Source organism: Meriones unguiculatus, chromosome 21 (genome assembly GCF_030254825.1).
Source record: "Meriones unguiculatus strain TT.TT164.6M chromosome 21, Bangor_MerUng_6.1, whole genome shotgun sequence".
NCBI lineage: Eukaryota > Metazoa > Chordata > Mammalia > Rodentia > Muridae > Meriones > Meriones unguiculatus.
Window position 1 is genome coordinate 50,198,777 of NC_083368.1, and position 20,027 is coordinate 50,218,803.

The window sequence follows — 20,027 nt, forward strand, 5'->3', positions numbered from 1 at the left end:
TGGGCTCATATATTCGAATACTTGGCTCCCCGTTAGTGGAATTGTGTTAGAAGGATGGGAGGCGTGGCCATGTTGGGGGAGGTATGTCACTGGGGGCTGGCTTTGAGGTTTCAAAAGCCCATGCTAGGTCTAGCCTCACTCTCCCTGCCGTCTGCACTGAGGACCCGTATGTAAGCACTCAGCTACTGCTCCAGCACCGTGCTTGCCTGCCTGATGCCATGCTCTCTGCCATGATGTTCATAAACTCATCCTCTGAAACTCTCAGCACCCAATAAACTCTTCCTTTTATAAGATCTTTGCTCATGGTCATCTTTTCGTCACAGCAACTCAGAGAGCCACAGAGAGATTCTATTGTTTGTGGTTGTAAGTATCAGGAGCTACACAGCACTCCTTGGGCTTCTTTCCCTTGTCACCTGGCATAGGCCCTGTCTGTTGCCTCTATGCACTGAGGAATTAATACATTTTCCTTTGCTCTGTAAATACTTGAGATGTGATACTTTGACACTGTGCAAATGTTTTGCTTTTCTGCAAACCTTGGGTCACCAATGTTAACATCTAGTCATGGATCCCACCAGTTATCAATATTATTTATTATAATGGTCATTTTCTATTTCCCCAATCATTTTATAATTATTATGTGCAAATCTTCTATAAGGAAAATCTATTTCTATCAACGTGCCCTGTCTGAGTTCCTTTTATTTAAAAACTAAAGTCTCATGTGGGCAGGTTTTTTCTTTTGTTGTTTGTTTTGGTCCGGAAGATTATTTTTACAATAAATTTAGAGTAACACAATTTATCAGGAAAATGGCAACCACTCCCAAGATCCTTTCCTTGATGAATGTGTTGTCTTATTTTTGACTTTGTCAACTCATTCATTCATCTGTTTGCACATTTATTAACTCATCTATCCCTTTGTCATTTCTACAGCTACTTGTTGAACATCTGTACTGAGCCCTGTTTACATACTGAGTAAATATAAATGCCCAAAACAGATGTAAATCCTTGCTCTTGGGGAGATCAGACTCTCAGTAGGAGACAGGGAAATGAAAGGCCCGAATAAAAGTACATATTAGAGCTCAAAGAAGAACCAGGGTCAAAATTAATATAAAGAGAGAAAAAAAGAGCTGTTGACCTTCAGATGTGTATGGAAAGTTCCATCCAGAAATTGACATTTAGCCAAGCATGTCTATAATTCCAGCACTCTGGGAGCAGGTGGATCTCTGTGAGTTCAAGGCTAGCTTGATCTACAAAGCAGGTCCAGAACAGCCAAGGCTACACAGAGAAACCTACTCTCAAAAAACCCAAACCCAAACCAAACCAATACGACAAACAAACAAATAAAACCCCCCACTGAGACCCATAACTGTACAGGGATAGAGGATAGGAGACTGCATAATGCTAATCTTTACATTCTAAAATGGAGAGGAAAGACAGGCGTGCAGTCCAGGCTACACAGAGAAACCCTGTCCCAAAACCAAATAAACAAACAAAAAAGAAAATGAAAAAAGAAAGTGACATTTGAACAGGGCGTGGCAGTGTAAGCCTTTGTCCCCATCACTAGGAGGCAGAGACAGGGGGATCTCTGGGTTTAAGGCTAGCCTAATCTACAGAGTAAGTTCCAAAACAGCCAGAGAAACCATGTCAAATAACCCCCAAACTCCTAAAAACGTGCTGAAAACTCCAGACACACAGGAAAGGAGAAATAGGCATCAGGTAAAAGGAGGTTGTCTTGCTTTTGTCTGTTTGTCTTGTTTTGTTGTTTTGTATTTTGTTTTCATTTTTTTTTTAAATGTGTGTGGGTGTTGGTAGTTATTTTCTATTGCCGTGAGGAGACACCAAGACTGAGGCAATTTCCAAAAGAAAGCATTTAACTGGGGGCTTGCTTACGGTTTCCGAATGGGAGACCATCCCGCCAGAGGGCAAGGCAGTGTGCTGGCAGGCAAGCCGGGTGCCGGAGCAGGAGCGCACATCTGTTCTAACATTTAGAGGCCAGTGTGTGAGGCGAGGCCTGGAGTGGGCTTTTGGAACACTATAGTCAGCCCCGAGCGGCACACCTTCTCCAAAAATTTCCCAAACTGTCCGTGTGACCATACGGAAGCCGCTCATCCAAACCACCACTTTCCTGGTTCGCCTCCGTGAATGTCTCTGCACCATGTGCCTACAGTACCTGCAAAGGCCAGAAGAGGGAGTCGGATCCTTTAGGTCGGCAATTACGGAACCACCGCGTGGGTGCTGGGATTGAACCTGGGTCCTCTGGAAGTGGGGCCAGTTCCTTTAAATGCTGAGCCATCAGCCTGTCTTGTATGTTTAAGAACACGGAGATGCCCATATGACTGGAGGTAAGTTAGTGCAGCGGGAGCAGAGGGTAGAAATGTTCCTGGAGTGAGGTCTTCCATGTGCTGACATGGCGACCCTTGCAATGACCACAGATTTTGTTCTTGGTGAAGCGGTAGGTTGACGGAAGGTTTTGAGTGGAGGAGCAACGGGAGTCCCATTGACGGCTTACAGGCTTCGCTCCAGCAGCTGTACTGAAGTACCTACTTCAGACGCAATGGCCAGATGAAGGAAGCCAGTTACTGAAGTGATTGAGGCAGATGAGGGTGAACTGGACAAGCTGGGCAGCAGTGAGTGGGGGTGGTGAGGAGAGCAATGAGAAACGGCAGGAGCTAACACCTGTGCGGTTTTACCCTGCACCAGTCATCCCTGTGAGCGTTTCCGCGTAAACCGTTACACTTTCTTTACAGAAGAGACAGCAGCAGAGAGAGGCTAAGGGTGCAGTCTGAGGCCGCTTAGCTAATGAAAGAAATAATAAGGGCCCACAGGCAGGAAGTCTGGCCTCAAATGCCTGTTTTCTCAAGCAGAGAAACTTTCAAAGCAAGTCTAACCCAAAGAGAACTGTTAAAAAAAATTACAAGAATTCTCAGTGACACGTGTAGATAACTTCATTGGGTAACTTGAAGCCTTATGAACCATGATTGATGTGCACAGCACAGTCCAGACCAAAATCCCTGTCACATTTGCTGGGGTTGTTGCAGAATTGCCAACTACTTTGAAGGGCACTTTAAAGGGCACCCGATAAGATTAGGAGTTAAAACTTTGCAGATTCAGTGATGGGTGAAAACAATCATTTGGCAACAGAGAAAGAATGAATAAATTAGTGGCCCGAAGGAAGGACAGAAACGTGGATTTAAAGACGGGCTTATCCATGAGATTCTGTGAAGAGAGGCCCTCTGTATGCGGTAGCTGCCGTCACTAGGGAGTTCTCACCTCAAGTAGAGGGGTGCTAGGGTTTCAGAAGCAAAGGAGTTCATTGCTAGCTTTGAATGTTTGTGGGATTAGCAGTCACTAAAACCAGATGGTGATTTCAGGATGTGGAGCACTGAGAACTTTCGACATGGCTCTCCCTGCAAAGCATGCCGGGCATTTCCTTGTTACTTAGATGGAAGGGTGATTACATCTGGAAGGCAGAAGAGAAAGACTTGGCTTTCTCTGACTAGCTGGGTCTCCTTGTTTTGTTTTGTTTTTTGTTTTTTTTTTTACATTAATTATTTTCCTTGTGGATGACCTTGCACAGCCTTAGGAGAAGGTCTAAATCTCGACAAAGTAAGAGGCAGGATAGTCCAATAGTTACAATGAGCACAAAGAATATTCTCTAAGCTCCAGTGGTGTTTATGTCATGCCCCATTTTGGAATGACCAGAAAAGAATTTCCTGTCTACTTTTTACTCATTTTACATATTCCTACTTCAAATGTTCATCTCTTTAATTAGATAATAATGTTGCTAGTATTTCATTTCTTCAAGTTTATGTGGTTTGTATAATGGCTTTGGTTTTTTGTTGTTTTTTTGTTTTGTTTTTGTTTTTTTGTTTTTGTTTTTGTTTTTGTTTTTTTTTTTTTTGAATGAATGAAAAATGCCTCAGCAGAAGTCAGGCTTTTACTTTCTCTTTTGCTTGTGTGTGCATGCAATGCACCTGTGTATATGTGCATGCATCTGTGTGTGTGCACGTTAATATCTGTGAGCACACATGTGTGTAACATGTGTTTGCACACAGCTATGGAAACCTCAAGTTGATGTCTTGGTGTCTTTCTCAGTTGACCTCTGTTTCAGTTATTGTGGAATGTCACTTACTGAACCCCTTGTGCTCCAACTGCAGACAGTTGAGCTGGCTGTCTCGCCCCAGGAAACTTTTGTCTCTCCCTCCCCAGTGCTAGGATTCCAGGAGGGCTGCAACTCTGCCTGGCCTTTTACATGGGGGTTGGGAGCTGGCCTTTGGCCATCAATTGGGTCACTCCCCGGTCCTGACTTTTATTTTTGCTTATGAGAATTTGCAATAGAAACAATTTAGGTTCATTTCATTACAGAATAAGTTTATGGAAGTGTATTTGGAAATTGAAATATTTTAAGATGCATGTTTCTGTTTTCCTAATTATATCTTTAGAAACTATCCCAGTAGTGAATGTTATTACCACTTTTTATATACTTTCTAATCTTGTGAAAGGGGTTTCATGCTATGGAAAGAAAAACTGCAGTTTATCTTTACTATCTTACTTCTCTCTCTCTCTCTCTCTCTCTCTATATATATATATATATACACATGCATATATATAAAAACTCTATGTATAGAGAGAATTTAACCTCATACAAAATGTTCACACATGCTAACATGAATACACATAGAAACACACATGCATACACGCACATATCTATAAGCAAGAGTAAAAGGTTTATTGAAAATAAGTTTTGTCTGATAATTGTATGTTGATTATAGCAAATCTAATATTTACTTTAGAACATTGATATTGATGGTAGAAATGTATACAACATCTGTCCAATTTTGTAGTGAACCCAAGACTGCTCTTTTAAAAAGTAAAGGTTATTTAGTGGCTGAGGAATATTTCAATCAGCAAAGCACTTAAGTGCCAAGCTTGACCCCTTGAGCCCACATATAAATGTCTGGTATGCCCTTGTCATGTCAGCACTGAGGCACATTGGCCAGCCAGTCTAGCCTAACTGGTAAGCTACTGGCCAATAAGATACTTCGTGTCAAAGAAGGGGAAGGACATTCCCAAAGGTGGTACTCAGGTTAGCTTTTCCACCTCTACATACATGGACATATGTGTACATGGGCGCTGTCCCCCCTCCCCCACTGGCACCTCCACACACATGAACACACACACACATATAACACACAAGTTAAAAAGAAATATTATTAAAAGGGTTGTTGCAGTGTTACACTGGAGAAGCGTACCGTATCAGTGAGCTAATTCAGATAAAACTCCTTCGGCAGTATTCCGCTAGGTAGTGATGCAGGTCTCCTATATTTTATAATACACATTAAAGCGAAACTCACTAGAATATGAGAGAGCGCTGTTAGCTTCAGCAGTCAAATATGTGACGTAATTGATTTGCCACAAATGTGTGGCGCATGGCGCTTAAACGGTCCCCATCTTTTGCCCAGTTGGCCAGCTCAGTTTTGTGTTCACTTCCAGAGCTGAAGGGAGGTGGCACTTTTGGTGTCGCACGTCTCGGTGGTCATGTCACCACAGTTAGGTTGGCTGCAAGTGTGAACGCGGGAGCCACACTCTGGAGAAAATGGTGATGGGGAATCGTCAGGTGGGGGAAAGGAACTCAAAGCTGGAAGTGTAGAATGCTGCTTCCCTGGCTTTGTCTGCCTTTGGGAAGTCTTTGTCCGCAGTCTTTCGGATCCGGTGCTCCACATGAAGTCGACACAGAAATGAAATCTGTGCTAGCAAAGTATTCTTTCAGCAGGGAGTCTTCTGTCCTCTCCTGATAGGGGAGAGCCAGTGCTAGGCTCCCACAAGAGCAGCGCATGCACCCTGAGGCTTTACACAGTTAGAGCGGGCCTGCGCTGGTCCAGGTAACTAACTCAAAGCTGCTTCTCTAGCGTTTGGTAACTTTCCGGATCCTTCCTCCGTTAAAAAGTCTAGGAAACTGTTAGCAGCTGAGTGATTTTGCCTTACATAAGAACCAATGCTTCCATCTTTATTGTCATCTGAAGCTTTTCACAATCTTAGAAAAAAACGTCATGTGTAACTTAAAACAACAACAACAAAAAAATCTCCGTTACAGCCTCCCCATGCTTCCGCAGTCCTCTGCCTGCCCCTCCAGCGTGTCTTAAGAATTCTAAACTGGTGAGGCAGGGCTTTAGAAAAATGCCTGTCTCCTTACACTTAGCCTCTAAGCTTACCTGCTTTTGAATTTGAGACGTGAAGACAACCCTAAAACTGTAAGCGCCCCACACTGACAGCTTTCCCTCAAGTGTGGTAGCCTTTGGCATGCTCCTAGACTGCACAGGCCGCAGCGCTGAGGAATGCTGCCCACGCCGAGGCATGGTGCTGTGGGTCCACTTACAGGACCAGGGCTGCGGCTTGTTCTCCGAGAGCTGTACTTGGGCAACAGAGGGTCTGTTGAATAAATGCATAAGTGAATACAATTCCAAGTGCCAGGGAGGATTTAATCAGACTGGGTCCAAGCACTTTACATGAATCATTAGGGAAGAGCTACATCTTATTATAGCATTGATCAAAGTGGAGCTTAGATACCCAAGGCTCTACGTGCTTTATTGTATAAGAAAAGACACTGAGGGCACACAAGCAAAATGTGCTCAAGATCAGGATTCTGTTAGTGCAAAATTGGGACTGAGGCCATGGCTCCCTCCCCTGTTTTCTCTAACACAGTTCAGTTTTATCTAGCCATGCCAGCAGGACATGTTGAAGAAACTGTAATACTTTATTGGGAAAGAGTGAATTAATTTGAAAGTAATCAATAGTGCCTCAAGAATAAATCTGAGCTTCAAGCTAATTTAAACAGATCTCTCTCTCTCTCTCTCTGTATCTCTCTCTCCCCAATTTAACAAGGTTTAACCATATTTGGTTTCAGTTCGGAGATACAGTTGATGTAACTAGTTAATCACACTGTAAAGTCATAAGAGGAGAGAGATTAAATTTGTTAGGACGGTTTCTGTTCTTTAAATAGGTGAAGCAACAATGTTCTTCATTATGAAGTAAAGACTGTGTGTGAGATGGTGAGACAGGCTTGGCACTAACTGAGGAGCTAAGTGGCCTTCAGAACGTCATTACACAGCTTTCTAGTCCTTCAGCACTATTTTTGCCGTGTGCAACTATGAAGCTATGTTACTGTATTTGACATAAGTATGTATTTTTATGTCTATCAACTATGGTAGCTTTGAAATAAAAAGGTTTCCCAAGCTATCCCCAAATATTTTGAAGATTTCGGAGGGCACATTTTTATTTCATGTAGTCAAATCAGCTACTTCATCATTCTTGATTTGAGTGTTCACTTGCAGGCTTTTACCCTTGAATGTGGATGCAGACGGGAATGATTAATATCTACAGCTTGTGATCTCTCTCCCTCTCTCTCTCTTCCACCCCTCCCCTGGCGTCATTATTTTTGAACGCTTAAATCACTAAGATCTTTTTTGATTCTTTCAGGTAAATGTATTACCAGAAATACAGCCCCAGCTTTGCAGGAAAGAGGGCTTGTGTCGGATAATCAGAAGATTTCCAGGTAACCTTTAGTTTGCCTCTTTATGCACAAGTGCTTGTCACCTGTGGGCTTCTATATATGTAACAACTAAGAAGGCCTCAGAGCAGTGTCTCCCCTCTACAGCTCCGACACCCATGTCTTCCCTGATGCCAGGCTCTACCCTGGCGTGCTCTGACAATACTTCACACTAGCGTAACTGGTGCTTTTGCCAGGCCTCTGCTTCTGTTTGTCCTATCTGTTTCTTTTTAAAGTGATTCTGCTTTAGTTTGAAAATGATTGTTGTAGTGGTTCTTGGTTATGCATAACTTGAATATTTTAAAGGGTTTATCATTATGCCATTGTGGTAGTTTTGTTTTGTTTTGTTTGTTTGTTTTTGTTTTTGTTTTTTTTTTTTTCAACTTGACACAGGCCAGGGTCATCGGGGAAAAGGAAAGTTCAACTCAGCAAATGCCTCCATCAGTTTGGTCTGTAGGCAAAACTATGGGGCATTTTCTTCCTTACTGTTTGGTGTGGCCCAGACCACTGTGGGCTTGTACCAACATGGGCCAGGTGGCTCGGGTTTCTGTAGGAAAGTAGACTGAACAAGGAGAGCAAGCCAGGAGGCAGCACTCCTCTGTGGCTTCTGCTTCAGTTCCTGCCTTCACTTCTTGCCCTGACTTTCCTGTAGCTGTAAGAGGAAACAAGCATTTTCCTCCACAAGTTGCTTTTGGTCATGGAGTTTTATCTCAGCAATAGGAAGCTGAGATGTAGAGCCGTTATTCTGTTCTCCAAGTGTTGTTTTCCCTCTCTAAAGTCCTCCATGTTTAAGGCAGGACGCTCGGTGGAGACATTCTTTCCTGACTGTATCAAGAATGCGGGACAAAAATCACCCTCTCCCATTTCTGCACAGTTCCCATGGTGGAAAAGCCATCAGGAGGCAAGTCAGTCACTAGAGATGACCTAAGTCCTCACAGATAAAATGAAAGCCTGCTTTAGAGCTCATTGGTGAGAATACCTCAGATTTCTTGTTTAACACCCGTTGATGCTTGTGCCCTTGGGAAGTGTTTTACTACATAATTAAAATGTAGATTTCCACGACTTCATTTCCGTATTTATTATCTTGCCTTACTTAGTAAGATCAGAAATCACGGCATACTTTGTAGCCCACCGACTTCTCCACGGTTCTGCCTCAAACCATTAGCCTTAGGCACATCCCACTATACCGACAGCAGGCTCCTCTCTCTAATTCACCACCAAGAATTAAAACTTAAATGGATCCAAAATTCTTCTTTAAGTTTAAGACACATTTCTAAAATAAATAGTATGTGATGTTGTTGGATTTTTTTTTTTCTGTTTGCGTTTTTTCATAGTACAATTATGGCTGACTGCATAGTCTCTAGCTCATATGTTTGTTTGTTTAAAGGTAAAGCCTGGGTAACTCAGCCTGGCCTCAAACTCCCAACAAGGTCTGGAAATTGAACCAGAGCTGCGTGTGTGTTGAGGAAGCACTCTGCCACTCAGCTACACCTCCAGCTAGCTTGTTATTTTATAAAGATGAAGTGTGGGTATGTGGAGAAGGAAGTGGATGTCTCATGAGCACAAAGACCTGATTTCCAGCCCCAACATGTATGTCTTGTCAGTTCGGTAATGTTCCATCAGAGACTGTCTCAGAACATAAGTGACTGAGCGATTGAGGAAGATGCTCGATGTGGGCCTTTGTCCTCCATAGACAGGAGCACACACATGCATACATCCCTGCACGCACATGTAAACACTCAGACAAAGAAATAGTAAGCAGAAAAGAGAATGCTGTTGTGGGCTAAGTAAAAACCATTCTTTCCAGGACTAAACATTCATAAATCCCAGAGTTCCTTTAGTTAAGATTATCCCCATCCCCAAATTGTCTGCATTTTAAACAAAGCTTCCAGGTGTTAAAGTGATGTTTTTTCTGCCGTAATTTATATGTAAGAATGGTTGATTCAGAACAAATGTATTTTAAAATCTTGAAAAACATCATCTGAAATATAAAATATTTTAAAATATACATACAGACACACACATATACGCATATCTTCCTCAAGAAAGGCTGATATGTTTTTATTTTTACTTGCTCCCATAAAATTAGGAATCATTTGAAAACTGTCTTACTCTGAAGAACATTACCAATTCTAGAAATGTGTAACCCTTTTTGTTTTCTCTCTCTCACACACACACACGTTCACACACTCGCACGCTCATTTTCTATTTATATCTGTGAGTGCCAAGATAGTTTTGTGGAATATTGTTACTTCTCTTGAGCTGACAATAGTTTTCTTAAATGTCTCGCTTTGAAAACATGTACCTATAGCCTAATTTTCTGATTTGAATTTTATGAACAGTAGCTTTTGTTGTATCATTTTCTATGAATACACAAAATATGATATAAACTTAGTCACAAACCAAAACTAATTGGTTTACTGTTAATGTTGAATATTTAGCAGTGAGTGCAGACTAGGTAATCAGACCTATCGTATGGGGTTATTCAGACTAGGTAGTAACACCTAGCATATGGAATTATTCAAAGGGCGAGGTAGGCTGAGTAAGATAATTTATGTAACTCTAATCCCTGGACTCAGGGACAAGGCAAGATGGTGAGCTTGAGGTCAGATGGGTTGTCATCAGCACACTGTCTAGAACAGAAATCAATGAAAATAAGATAATTAATATGAAATATTTTCTCTCTGCTGAGCCCACTGTGCTGCAAGAGACAGCATCAGACCTAAGGGGGACACAGAGTACTGGTCTGTCTCAGTGGTCCGCAAACCAACTGAATAGACTTGTACATGCTGGGGAGGAGAAAGAGAGTGATTTGTCAGGGAGAAGGGAGGTTGGCAGAATGGTAAGGAGGTAGGCAATGAGTGTGTGCTATTTATTACATACATGTACAAGGCTGTCTGCAAATAAATATGATTAACAGAAATATCATGAAAGCATATAAATATTTAGCATGGTGCTTTCAATCAAAAGGTGCTCAATATGCAGCTATTATTTTAGGAGGAAAAACAAACAGAAAACCAAAATGAAATATAATGCTATTTTGTTTAAGGTCAAAATAGCTTGTCATCTTTAGACTGTGTTTTATTTAGAAGTTAATAAAAGTTTGGAACTAGAGATTTTCAGCTTTGCCACTAGTTAGCAATACGAATTACTTAATTTTATGGGATATTTTTGGGTTTTGGTTTGCTTTTAAATCTGTGAGTATGGATAGTAGCCTTATTTCATAATTTAGTTTTTAAAATCAACTGTACTGTGTATGCATTTATATATGCACATAGTACATATATGTATAATTGATTTTAAAAAACTGCTTTGTACCATACCTAATATATATGTTTAATAAACGGCGACTGGACTATTCTATTTTTGAAAACTTGAGCCTTGCATTACTTAAATTTTTTTTCTCTTTTTACAACTGATCACCATAAGAATTTTCTATTTCTGTGAAACACTTTGATGAGTGTGAGATTTGCCTTACTTCTCAGCTCACAAGACACCTGCCATACTTTTGTGGATATCGTCAAATGATATGAAATGCCGCTCAGTTGGCAAAGTGAAAGTTTACATGCATGAAGCTTAAGGTCAGTCACCAGTGCTGTGTAAACGCAGGCACGCATGCTTGATGGTGCTTGCCTGTAATCGGAGAGGTGGAGGCAGGAAGATCAGAAAGCTCAAGGTAATTTTTGACTACTTAAGGAGCTCAAGGACAGCTTGACATACCTTACATACAAACAAACCTCTCCCTCTTTCCCTGAGTAAGAGGTCATTTCTGTCTCCCAAGGCTATCTTTTCATGTAAATATCCTTGAAAAATGTTTTGCAGAACAATTGTTACGTGTCTGTAAAATGGCCCAAAATACGGAGAAGTGTCTCCAACAGTTTCAAAGAATCCATGGTAAGCTCCCACTCTGAAGCATAATCAGTGTTCAATCCTGGGTAACTAGTGTAATCTAGGTTTGCTTCTGCTTATTCGTCTATAAGAGCATCAACTTTGGAATTAATCAGTAATGTAGGATCCCACAATTCCGTGGAGACTTGCTGTCTTGGGCTTTGTCTTAAAAAATACAGAGAGCTCATGATGCAGCCAAGAATGGGTGTATCTGGGACTCAGGCAAGTGAAACAGGACAAGGTTTTGGCCAGAGCAGAAGTCTGGTCAGAGATAACATGCGGGGCTCACACGGGTGTCCCGTCCCCAGCCGGCGTGTACCTGACCTTAGACCTCTGACTCACATGGGAGAACACGCCCATGGAAAGTTTTCTGGCAAGCGAAAAGATTTATTTCTGTCTTGCCATTTAATACTTTGCCTTTTGTGGGGGAAAAGTTTTTATAGTATTTAGTTGGCTCAAACTTGTTGCTTGGGCTTTTTATGACATTTACTCTTTTTTTTTTGCGATAAAAGGAATTACTTTCCCATATTTGAACTACAAAAACGTTAGCATATGAGGACTGTTCTGAAGGGTTGGGAAGTGTTTTTATTCTTTTTAGTGCAGCACCACCATCTGAGGAGCCTTGGAGTATGCCAAGGTTTTTGTTATGTTTGGAGTATTATTCATTCTTACAAGTAATTTTACTTTAGGTCCAAGCCCTGGCTTTTGTATGTAATTTTAAAAAGAGACCAAGAATGTCTACATGTAGAAAAATGCAAATAGACCCATATTTATCACCCTGCACAAATCTGAAGTCCAAGTGGATCAAAGACCTCAACATAAAACCAGACTAAATCGGTTAGAAAAGAAAGTGGGGAAGAGCCTAGAACTCATGGGCACAGGAAACAACTTGCTGAACAGAACACCAACAACACAGGATCTAAGAGCAACAATCAATAAATGGGACCTCATGAAACTGAAAAGCTTCTGTAAGGCAAAGGACACTGTCATCAGAACAAAATGACTGCCTACAGACTGGGAAAAGATTTTCACCAACCCTATATGTGACAGATGTCTAGTCTACAGAATATATGAAGAACTAAAGAAATTAAAAAGCAACAAATCAAGTAATCCAATTAAAAATAGAGTACAGAGCTAAATAGAGAATTCTCAATAGAGGAATATCAGATGTCAGAGAAACACTTAAAGAAATGCTTAAAATCCTTAGTCATCAGGGAAATGCAAATCAAAATGATCCTGAGATTTCACCTTATACCCATCAGAATGGCTAAGATCAAAAACTCAAGTGACAATACATGCTGGAGGGGAAGTGGAGAAAGGGGAACCCTCCTCCATTGCTGGTGGGTAAACTTCTACAACCACTTTGGAAATCAATCTGGTGCTTTCTCAGACTATTAGGAGTAGCGCTTCCTCAAGATCCAGCTATACCACTCCTAGACACATATCCAAAATACACAAGGACATTTGCTCAACCATGTTCATAGCAGCTTTATTCATAATAGTCATAACCTGGAAACAACCTAGATGCCCCTCAATTGAGGAATGGATGCTGAAATTGTGGTACATTTACACAATGGAATACTACTCAGCAATTAAAAATAAGGAAATCATGAAATTTGCAGGCAAGTGGTGGGAACCAGAAAAGATCATTCTGAGTGAGTTATCCCAGAAACAGAAAGACACACATGGGATATATTCACTTATAAGTGGGTATTAGACATATAATATAGGATAAACATAGTAAAATCTGTATACCTAAAGAAGCTAAGCAAGAAGGAGGACCCTGGTAAGATGAACAATACTCACTCAGAAAGACAAATGGGATGGACACTGGAAGAAGGAGAAAACAGGAAACAGGACAGGAACCTACTACAGAGGGCCTCTGAAAGACTCTACCCAGCAGTGTATCAAAGCAGATGCTGAGACTCTTAACCAAACTTTGGGCAGAGTGCAGCGAATCTTATGAAAGAAGGGGGAGTTAGTAAGACCTGGAGAGGACAGGAGCTCCACAAAGAGAGCAATAGAACCAAAAACTATGGTCATAGAGGTCTTTTCTGAGACTGATACTCCAACCAAGGACCATTTGTGGATATTACCTAGAACCCCTTCTCAGATGCAGCCCATGGCAGCTCAGTCTCTAAGTGGGTACCCTAGTATGAGGAACAGGGACTGTCTCTGACATGAACTCAGTGGCTGGCTCTCTGATCACGTCCCCCTGAGTGGGTAGCATCCTTTCCAGGCCACAGAGGAGGACGATGCAACCAGTTCTGAGCAGACTTGATAAGCTAGGGTCAGATGGAAGGGGAGGAGAACCTCCCCTCTCAGTGGACTTTGAGAGAGAGATGGAAGGAGATGAGGGAGGGAGAGAGGGAGGATGGGGTTGGGAGGGAATGAGGGAGGGGGCTACAGCTAGGATAAAAAATGAATAAACTGTAATTAATATTTAAAAGTAAAAATTTAATTAAAAAAAGAGAGACCAAGTTATACACTCGGGGATAGCACTTGGACCAATTTAAGACTGCATCCTCATTCCTTTTTAGTAATAATATGCCAGTTATTTAAAAAGAAAAAGAAAAGAGAAATTTTAACAAATAAAATTTAACATATCTGTTACATCTGAACAGGATGTGGCTTAATAAATTCTAACTATTGATTACCAAACATAAAAATTTATCATTAATATAACATAATTGCAATTACTTTTAACACTGACTCATGGTGCCTGCATATGAAGTATCTTCCAGGTCTAATATTTCCAAGGCTGGTCTGTTCTTGAGTCCTGACAGTTTCTTTTGTGTTTTCTATGAGCTTCTAGATGCTTTTTCAACTCCCAAACCCCTTGTTGTTCATGCTACATGAGATTACACTACTGAGGCAAGACATCTCCCCTGGTAAACCTCTCACTTCCGTAGCATGACTTGACAAGGTGCTAGCAGAAGGTAAGCCGATGGAGTTAACTTGTACTAAGCTACACCCTCACTCCAGTCTCTTAGACATAGCTGCATCTTCATAAAAGAAGTCACAAACTCAGTGACTGTCTAGTCGGTGGAATCTCTGGGAGTACATTTACATTCCCCTTCGGTTCTCTCCAGGGCACCCATCCCCAAAGCTTTTAAGAACCACCTACTTCTTCACTGTATTTCTGTCTCTACAAGTACAGAGATGCCCTGAGGGCAGGGCCTTGTATGTCAGCACTAAAGTTCAGTGCACAATCATTGTCCTTAGTAAGTATGAGAGGACTAATCTCCATCGTCACCCTGACTGGAGGGCTGTGAGGAGATTTTCCAGAAAGGCTTGACTACACAGGGAAGATCCACACTGAATGCAGGTGGCCCTGTTGAATAGCTGGGACTCCACCCTGGGTGAAAAGGGAGAAACCAGCTAGACATCAGCATCTATCTCTCTCTGTTTCCTTATTGTGGGTGTCATGTGACAAACCCCCTTACCATCCTGCTGCTCTTCCAGACTCTGCACCCTTAAACTGTGAGCCAGTGTAAGCCTGTCCTTCTTAAGGTGCATTTGTGGTGAGTTTTGTCACAGCTGTGGGAAAAGAGGGTGATACAACATAGTAACCACTCTTACTTTTGAATGTTAAAGATGCACAGAAATAGAAAAGTTTTAGTGAACAATGTTGGTGCTGATGCAAGGAGAGCCCTACCAATCATCAGAGGGGCTTGCCAGAGCACAGACAGACTTACTTACCCGTTTACCTATTGTAATGTAAGCATTGACCTGGCGCTATGGGTCAGAGACGAAGAGCTGGTGAAGTAAGGAGAGCCTCTCACCCCTGGAAGTCATAGCCAATTTTAATCAGACATTTGCATCTTATAGTAGAATAGCTTAAGAAGTGTTAGATTACTATCCACAAGCACACTGGGAAGACAGTAATAAGTCTCATGTGGTAGATGCAGCTGGTAGGTGATTTTCCATGTAGCCAAAGGACTTACGACCTCATTGCTCCGAAAGATGGCAAGTTGAGCCCTTTCTCACATTGTTGGTTGGTTTTCATGTAAGCAAGTTGGAGATGGATGAGGAAGTCTCCCAGGCAGGCTTGCAGTTTGTCCTGTCTTCAGCTATGTTCTCATTGGTTCTTGGGGAGAGGCTAAGTGCTGGCTGCCCAAGCAAGGATGGAGCAGGAAGTCAACGGTGAGAAGCCTCTCTCTGTCTCTCTCCAGGGATTCTTTCGTTCTTCTCATGGGTTAACTCCCCAGGTATTTTATTCATTTCTGTGATTCTGGATTCAACTTAGAGGAAATAAATCCATCCTTTCTGGATAACTGTTGTATTTCATTTTTGCATATATCACACTGAAGAAAGTGAGGCTGCATGAGATGTATCTAGTAAACCAAGACCATCAAGGCCGAAAAGGAAGAACCTCTCGATTGCAATGGATTTGGGTGGACATTTTCTTATTGAGATCTAAATAATTTAAAAAAAAAAGCAAAACTCAATAGTCTTAATACAGGAAGAAATGTAGTTGTTCTAATTAATAAAGATTCAGCCCTTCATTCCTCTATTTTCCTCCTTTATCTTTCCTTCCTTTTTTCTGGTGGCCTCAGAGACATCTTCCTACTCCCTCTTCCTTAGAACACCTTTTCTTTTTGTCTCTGTTTTATCTAGATCACAACAGAAAATGTGATTTCTCTTTTCCTACATCGTCAGCTTCTATGTCACAAAAAGGATTAACACAATCACAAAGGACTTGGCTGCTGACTAGTAAATCGAAAGTGGATTTGCCTTTAGGGACAAAGCCACAACAAGACCTCTCTCAAAATCTCTCTCTCTCTCTCTCTCTCAATGAGCAGGTAATGGCTGACATCTAACCCTACTTTAGAAATGTGCCTTCTTCTGTGTCTCCAAACTGAAAGATCATGGTCCATCAGCCACCCAATCAATACTGTGCCCAAGAGAACAGCTCCTGTTAGTGGTTGGTTAGATGCTATTTTTCTAGCATTTAGTGGCAAAGCACTACAGACTACATGGTTTAAGCTACAGGAATTTATTGCTCCTACTTCTAGAGACAAATCCACAATTACTGTGTCAGCTTGGGTGGATCCTTATGAGACTTCTCCTCCACTTATAAATGGCATTTTCCTGCTGTGTCCTCAGAAGGTCTTTTACACCTGTCTTCTTATTTTCTCCTCTTATAAAACAAGCACCTCACAGTAGAGCAGCTGTTCTCAACCTGTGGGTCGTAACCCCTTTGGGGGGTCAAAGGATCTTTTCACAGAGGTTACCTAAGATCATCTGTATATCAGATATTTACATTATGATTCATAATAACAACAGAATTATAGTTATGAAGTAGCAGCAAAATTAATTTTATGGTTTGGGGTCACCACAACCTAAAGAACTATCTTAAAGGTTCGCATTAGGAAGGTTGAGAACCACTGCATTAAAGTCTATCCTAATGGCCTAATTTGCTCTTAATTATACCTCAGAAAGGTTTATTTCCAGATCTAGTAAAAATCCTGAGGTCCATATTTAAGACTTCAACCTGTATATTTTAAGGTAGAAAGATGGATGTGAGTTGACAAGTCAGGGGCATTGTGATTAGTCATTGTCCTACAGGCAAACATGTGTTGACTGGGTGTGGTACAGTCCTCAGAATTCTTCAACCAGAATGAACACTGAGTCATTTTAAAGTGAGAGAATGTCAATCTTCCTGCATCTCAGCACCAAGAGTGGGGTGCTGTCCCCAGGCTACCTAGCTGCCTTGCACTGACTGATGTGGATGCCTACCTTTCTAGGTCATGCAAAGTTATTACCTTCAACTTCAGCCCTCGCACACACACCTTCTCTGAACTCACTTCTCCTTTTGGAGGTTAATGTGATAATTTACTTAGTGCTGGCATTCTTTCTTACTTCAAATATACAGTTTTGGACCAGGAGAGATTGTTCAGAGATTACGAACACTGGATGATCTTCCAGAAGATCTCGGCTCAATTCTGAGCACCCATGAGACCACTCACCAATGACTGTAGTGCATTTGCCTCTGGACAAGCATGTGGGTCATTTATTTGGTTAATGGTTGATGTGGCAGAGCCCAGCATTGTGACCGATGCCACCCCTGGGCGAGTGATCCTGAGCTGTATAAGAAAGAAGTCTGAGCAAGCCACGAGGAGCAAGCAAATGAGAAGCACTCCCCCATTGCCTCTGCATCAGCTTCTGCCTCCGGGATTTTCTGCCCTGATTTTCATTAATAATGGAATATGACCCAATAGCTGTAAGCTGAAATAAAACCTCCCCTTCCCAAGTTGCTTTCAGCCATGGTATTTTATCACAGCAATAGAACCTAGTACTCATGTAATAAGCCCAGCACAGCAGTATATGTCTGTAATCCCAGCAGCATATGCCTGCTATCTCAATGCTAGGATGGGCAAAAATAAGATGCCCAGAGCTGTCTGGCCAGCCAGCAGAAACACCACAATGAGATCCAGGTCCAATGCGTGATTCTGTTTCAAAAACATGGTGGAAAAGAATAGAGGAAGATGTGTGACACTAACCACTGATTTCTACCTGTATGTCTACCTATACACACACACACACACACACACACACACATGCATGCATACATGCATGCATACACACACACACACATGAACAAGCATGGGTAATTTTGCTGACAAGAATATTGCAAGAGTTATGAAAGAAAAAGCAATATTACTAATTTGGGGTTGTTCATGGCTTTCTTCACTCATTTTCACAGCAGTCCAGACTAGTACGTAGACTTGACTTGAATATATCATCAGCATTGCAAAATACCAGCCCATTACTGTGAGGCATTAGCTGAAGCAGGCGTGTCTTCCTCGGCTGCCTGTTGCACAGCACATTGCCCATGGGATGCCGTTTGTTATGGCTCATCTCTGGAACATTGCATTGTAGGACATGTATGATAATATATATTTAGTAAGACTAATACATTGTAACAGGTGTTTTAGTCACTCCCAGTCTCACACGTCACATTGAAAAATCATCTTGACAGAGACTGAAAGAGAAATTTCCAGCAAAGGATAAGGAAAATGAAACGCATTCGAATTCCTACCGAGAATCAGAATCTTTTCTTCTGAGCTGAAGTTGTGATTAGAAAGGACACCTGTCCTGGCAGAAATGTAATTAACTGAATAATAGGGTAGCTTTGGAAGATGTTTTTCCCTTTAATGTCGGGGTAGATATGCTCCTGTTTTCGAGAGAAGCACAGACTCTATTATAGAGCAAACATCTTTCAAACCCTGTGATTCATTGCATTTAGAACTTCTGAGACTATTTTTAAAAAAACTACTCCTAGCACCATCTAGTGGTGAAGCAGGGTACCTTATTCTCTTTGGCTCTTTCTCTCCACTCATTTTCACTAAAATCATTGGTAGAAACAGAGCAGATGCAAACAGACAGACAGGTCATATGCAAAAATATAGCATTGCCAGGGGTTACCTTGCCCCAAAAAGACAAAGAAAGGAACTCACACATATTAAATGAGGGCACCTTTGTGGTCTATCTGTCTTAAGTTTTTCTGTGAGAATGTAAAGAGTGACAGAAACCCCAACTTACAGGGAGTCACAAGCAGGGAGTCTTAGGATCCACACAGAAAGAAGCCTCATTCAGTGTTCATTCAGCTTCTAAGAAAATCCGAGTAAAGTAGTCCATTTGCCTCTCTTTCAGACTGGCACATGGACTACTTTTATTACCTGTCTTCTTCACACAGTTGTTGTAAAAATGTTTTATATGACAAGCTCTATTATAAACCTGTGCACATTGCATAGTAGGTGGCTTAGTGACTGTTCTGTCACTGTGAAGAGACACTACAACCAAGAGCTTTTCATTAGGGGCTGGCCGACAATGTCAGCAGGTTGATTATCACGGCCTTGAGCATGATGGCACACAGGCAGCCATGTGCTGAGAGCTTACACTGAGCCAAGGGCAGGCAAAGAGCGACACACTGGGCCTGGCAAAGGCTTTTGAAACTTTAAATCCCGTAGCTAGTGACACATCCCTAGGAGGGCCACACCTCCTAACCCTTCCAAAACAGGTCCACTGACTAGGGACCAGCCACTCAGACACATAGCATATATTCTCACACAAATTTCCACTGAAGATATAGTTTCTGTGTTGTTCAAGAGATTTAACACGCTGATTCATAGAAGAATACTGAGGGATCAGTTTCCCACAATGATATATTTTCTCTTTTTCTTTCTTGTTATTTTTCTCTCTCTGCACACATACATGTCACATTTATGTATATGTATATGAGAAAAGGGGCAATCAGCTTGACTTTAAGTTGGAGATTAGTAAGGATAATGAGAGGTAGCATTAAGTTTTCACTTACACATTAGACATTGACTGTATCTAGCTCTTCTTTATTCTTACATAATTATTTATGGACTAGATTTATTCATGTTCAGATCCATATCACTTTATGATACTATTATGCTGGCTTTCTAGGCTGATTACAATAACCAAACTAAGGAAGCATCTATTTGGAAGAAACTATTATGTCTGAGCCTAATAAGAAATTACATTTATTTACTCATCCTGCTTTTATTATTTCATCAACTATCATAATTTTCTTGATTTACTGTACATCAGAATTTGTGGTTAA

General features: G+C 41.4%; 1 protein-coding gene across 2 annotated transcripts in view; it reads left to right on the top strand.

Annotated features, from left to right (window-relative positions):
* Positions 1-20,027, top strand: part of Cped1 (cadherin like and PC-esterase domain containing 1) — a 260,260-nt gene that overhangs the window by 64,842 nt on the left and 175,391 nt on the right. For both annotated transcript variants that reach the window (XM_060373786.1, XM_060373787.1), the window contains exon 4: positions 7,474-7,549. In XM_060373786.1, coding sequence (XP_060229769.1) covers positions 7,474-7,549 — 76 coding nt within the window. The remainder of the gene's footprint in view (positions 1-7,473; positions 7,550-20,027) is intronic.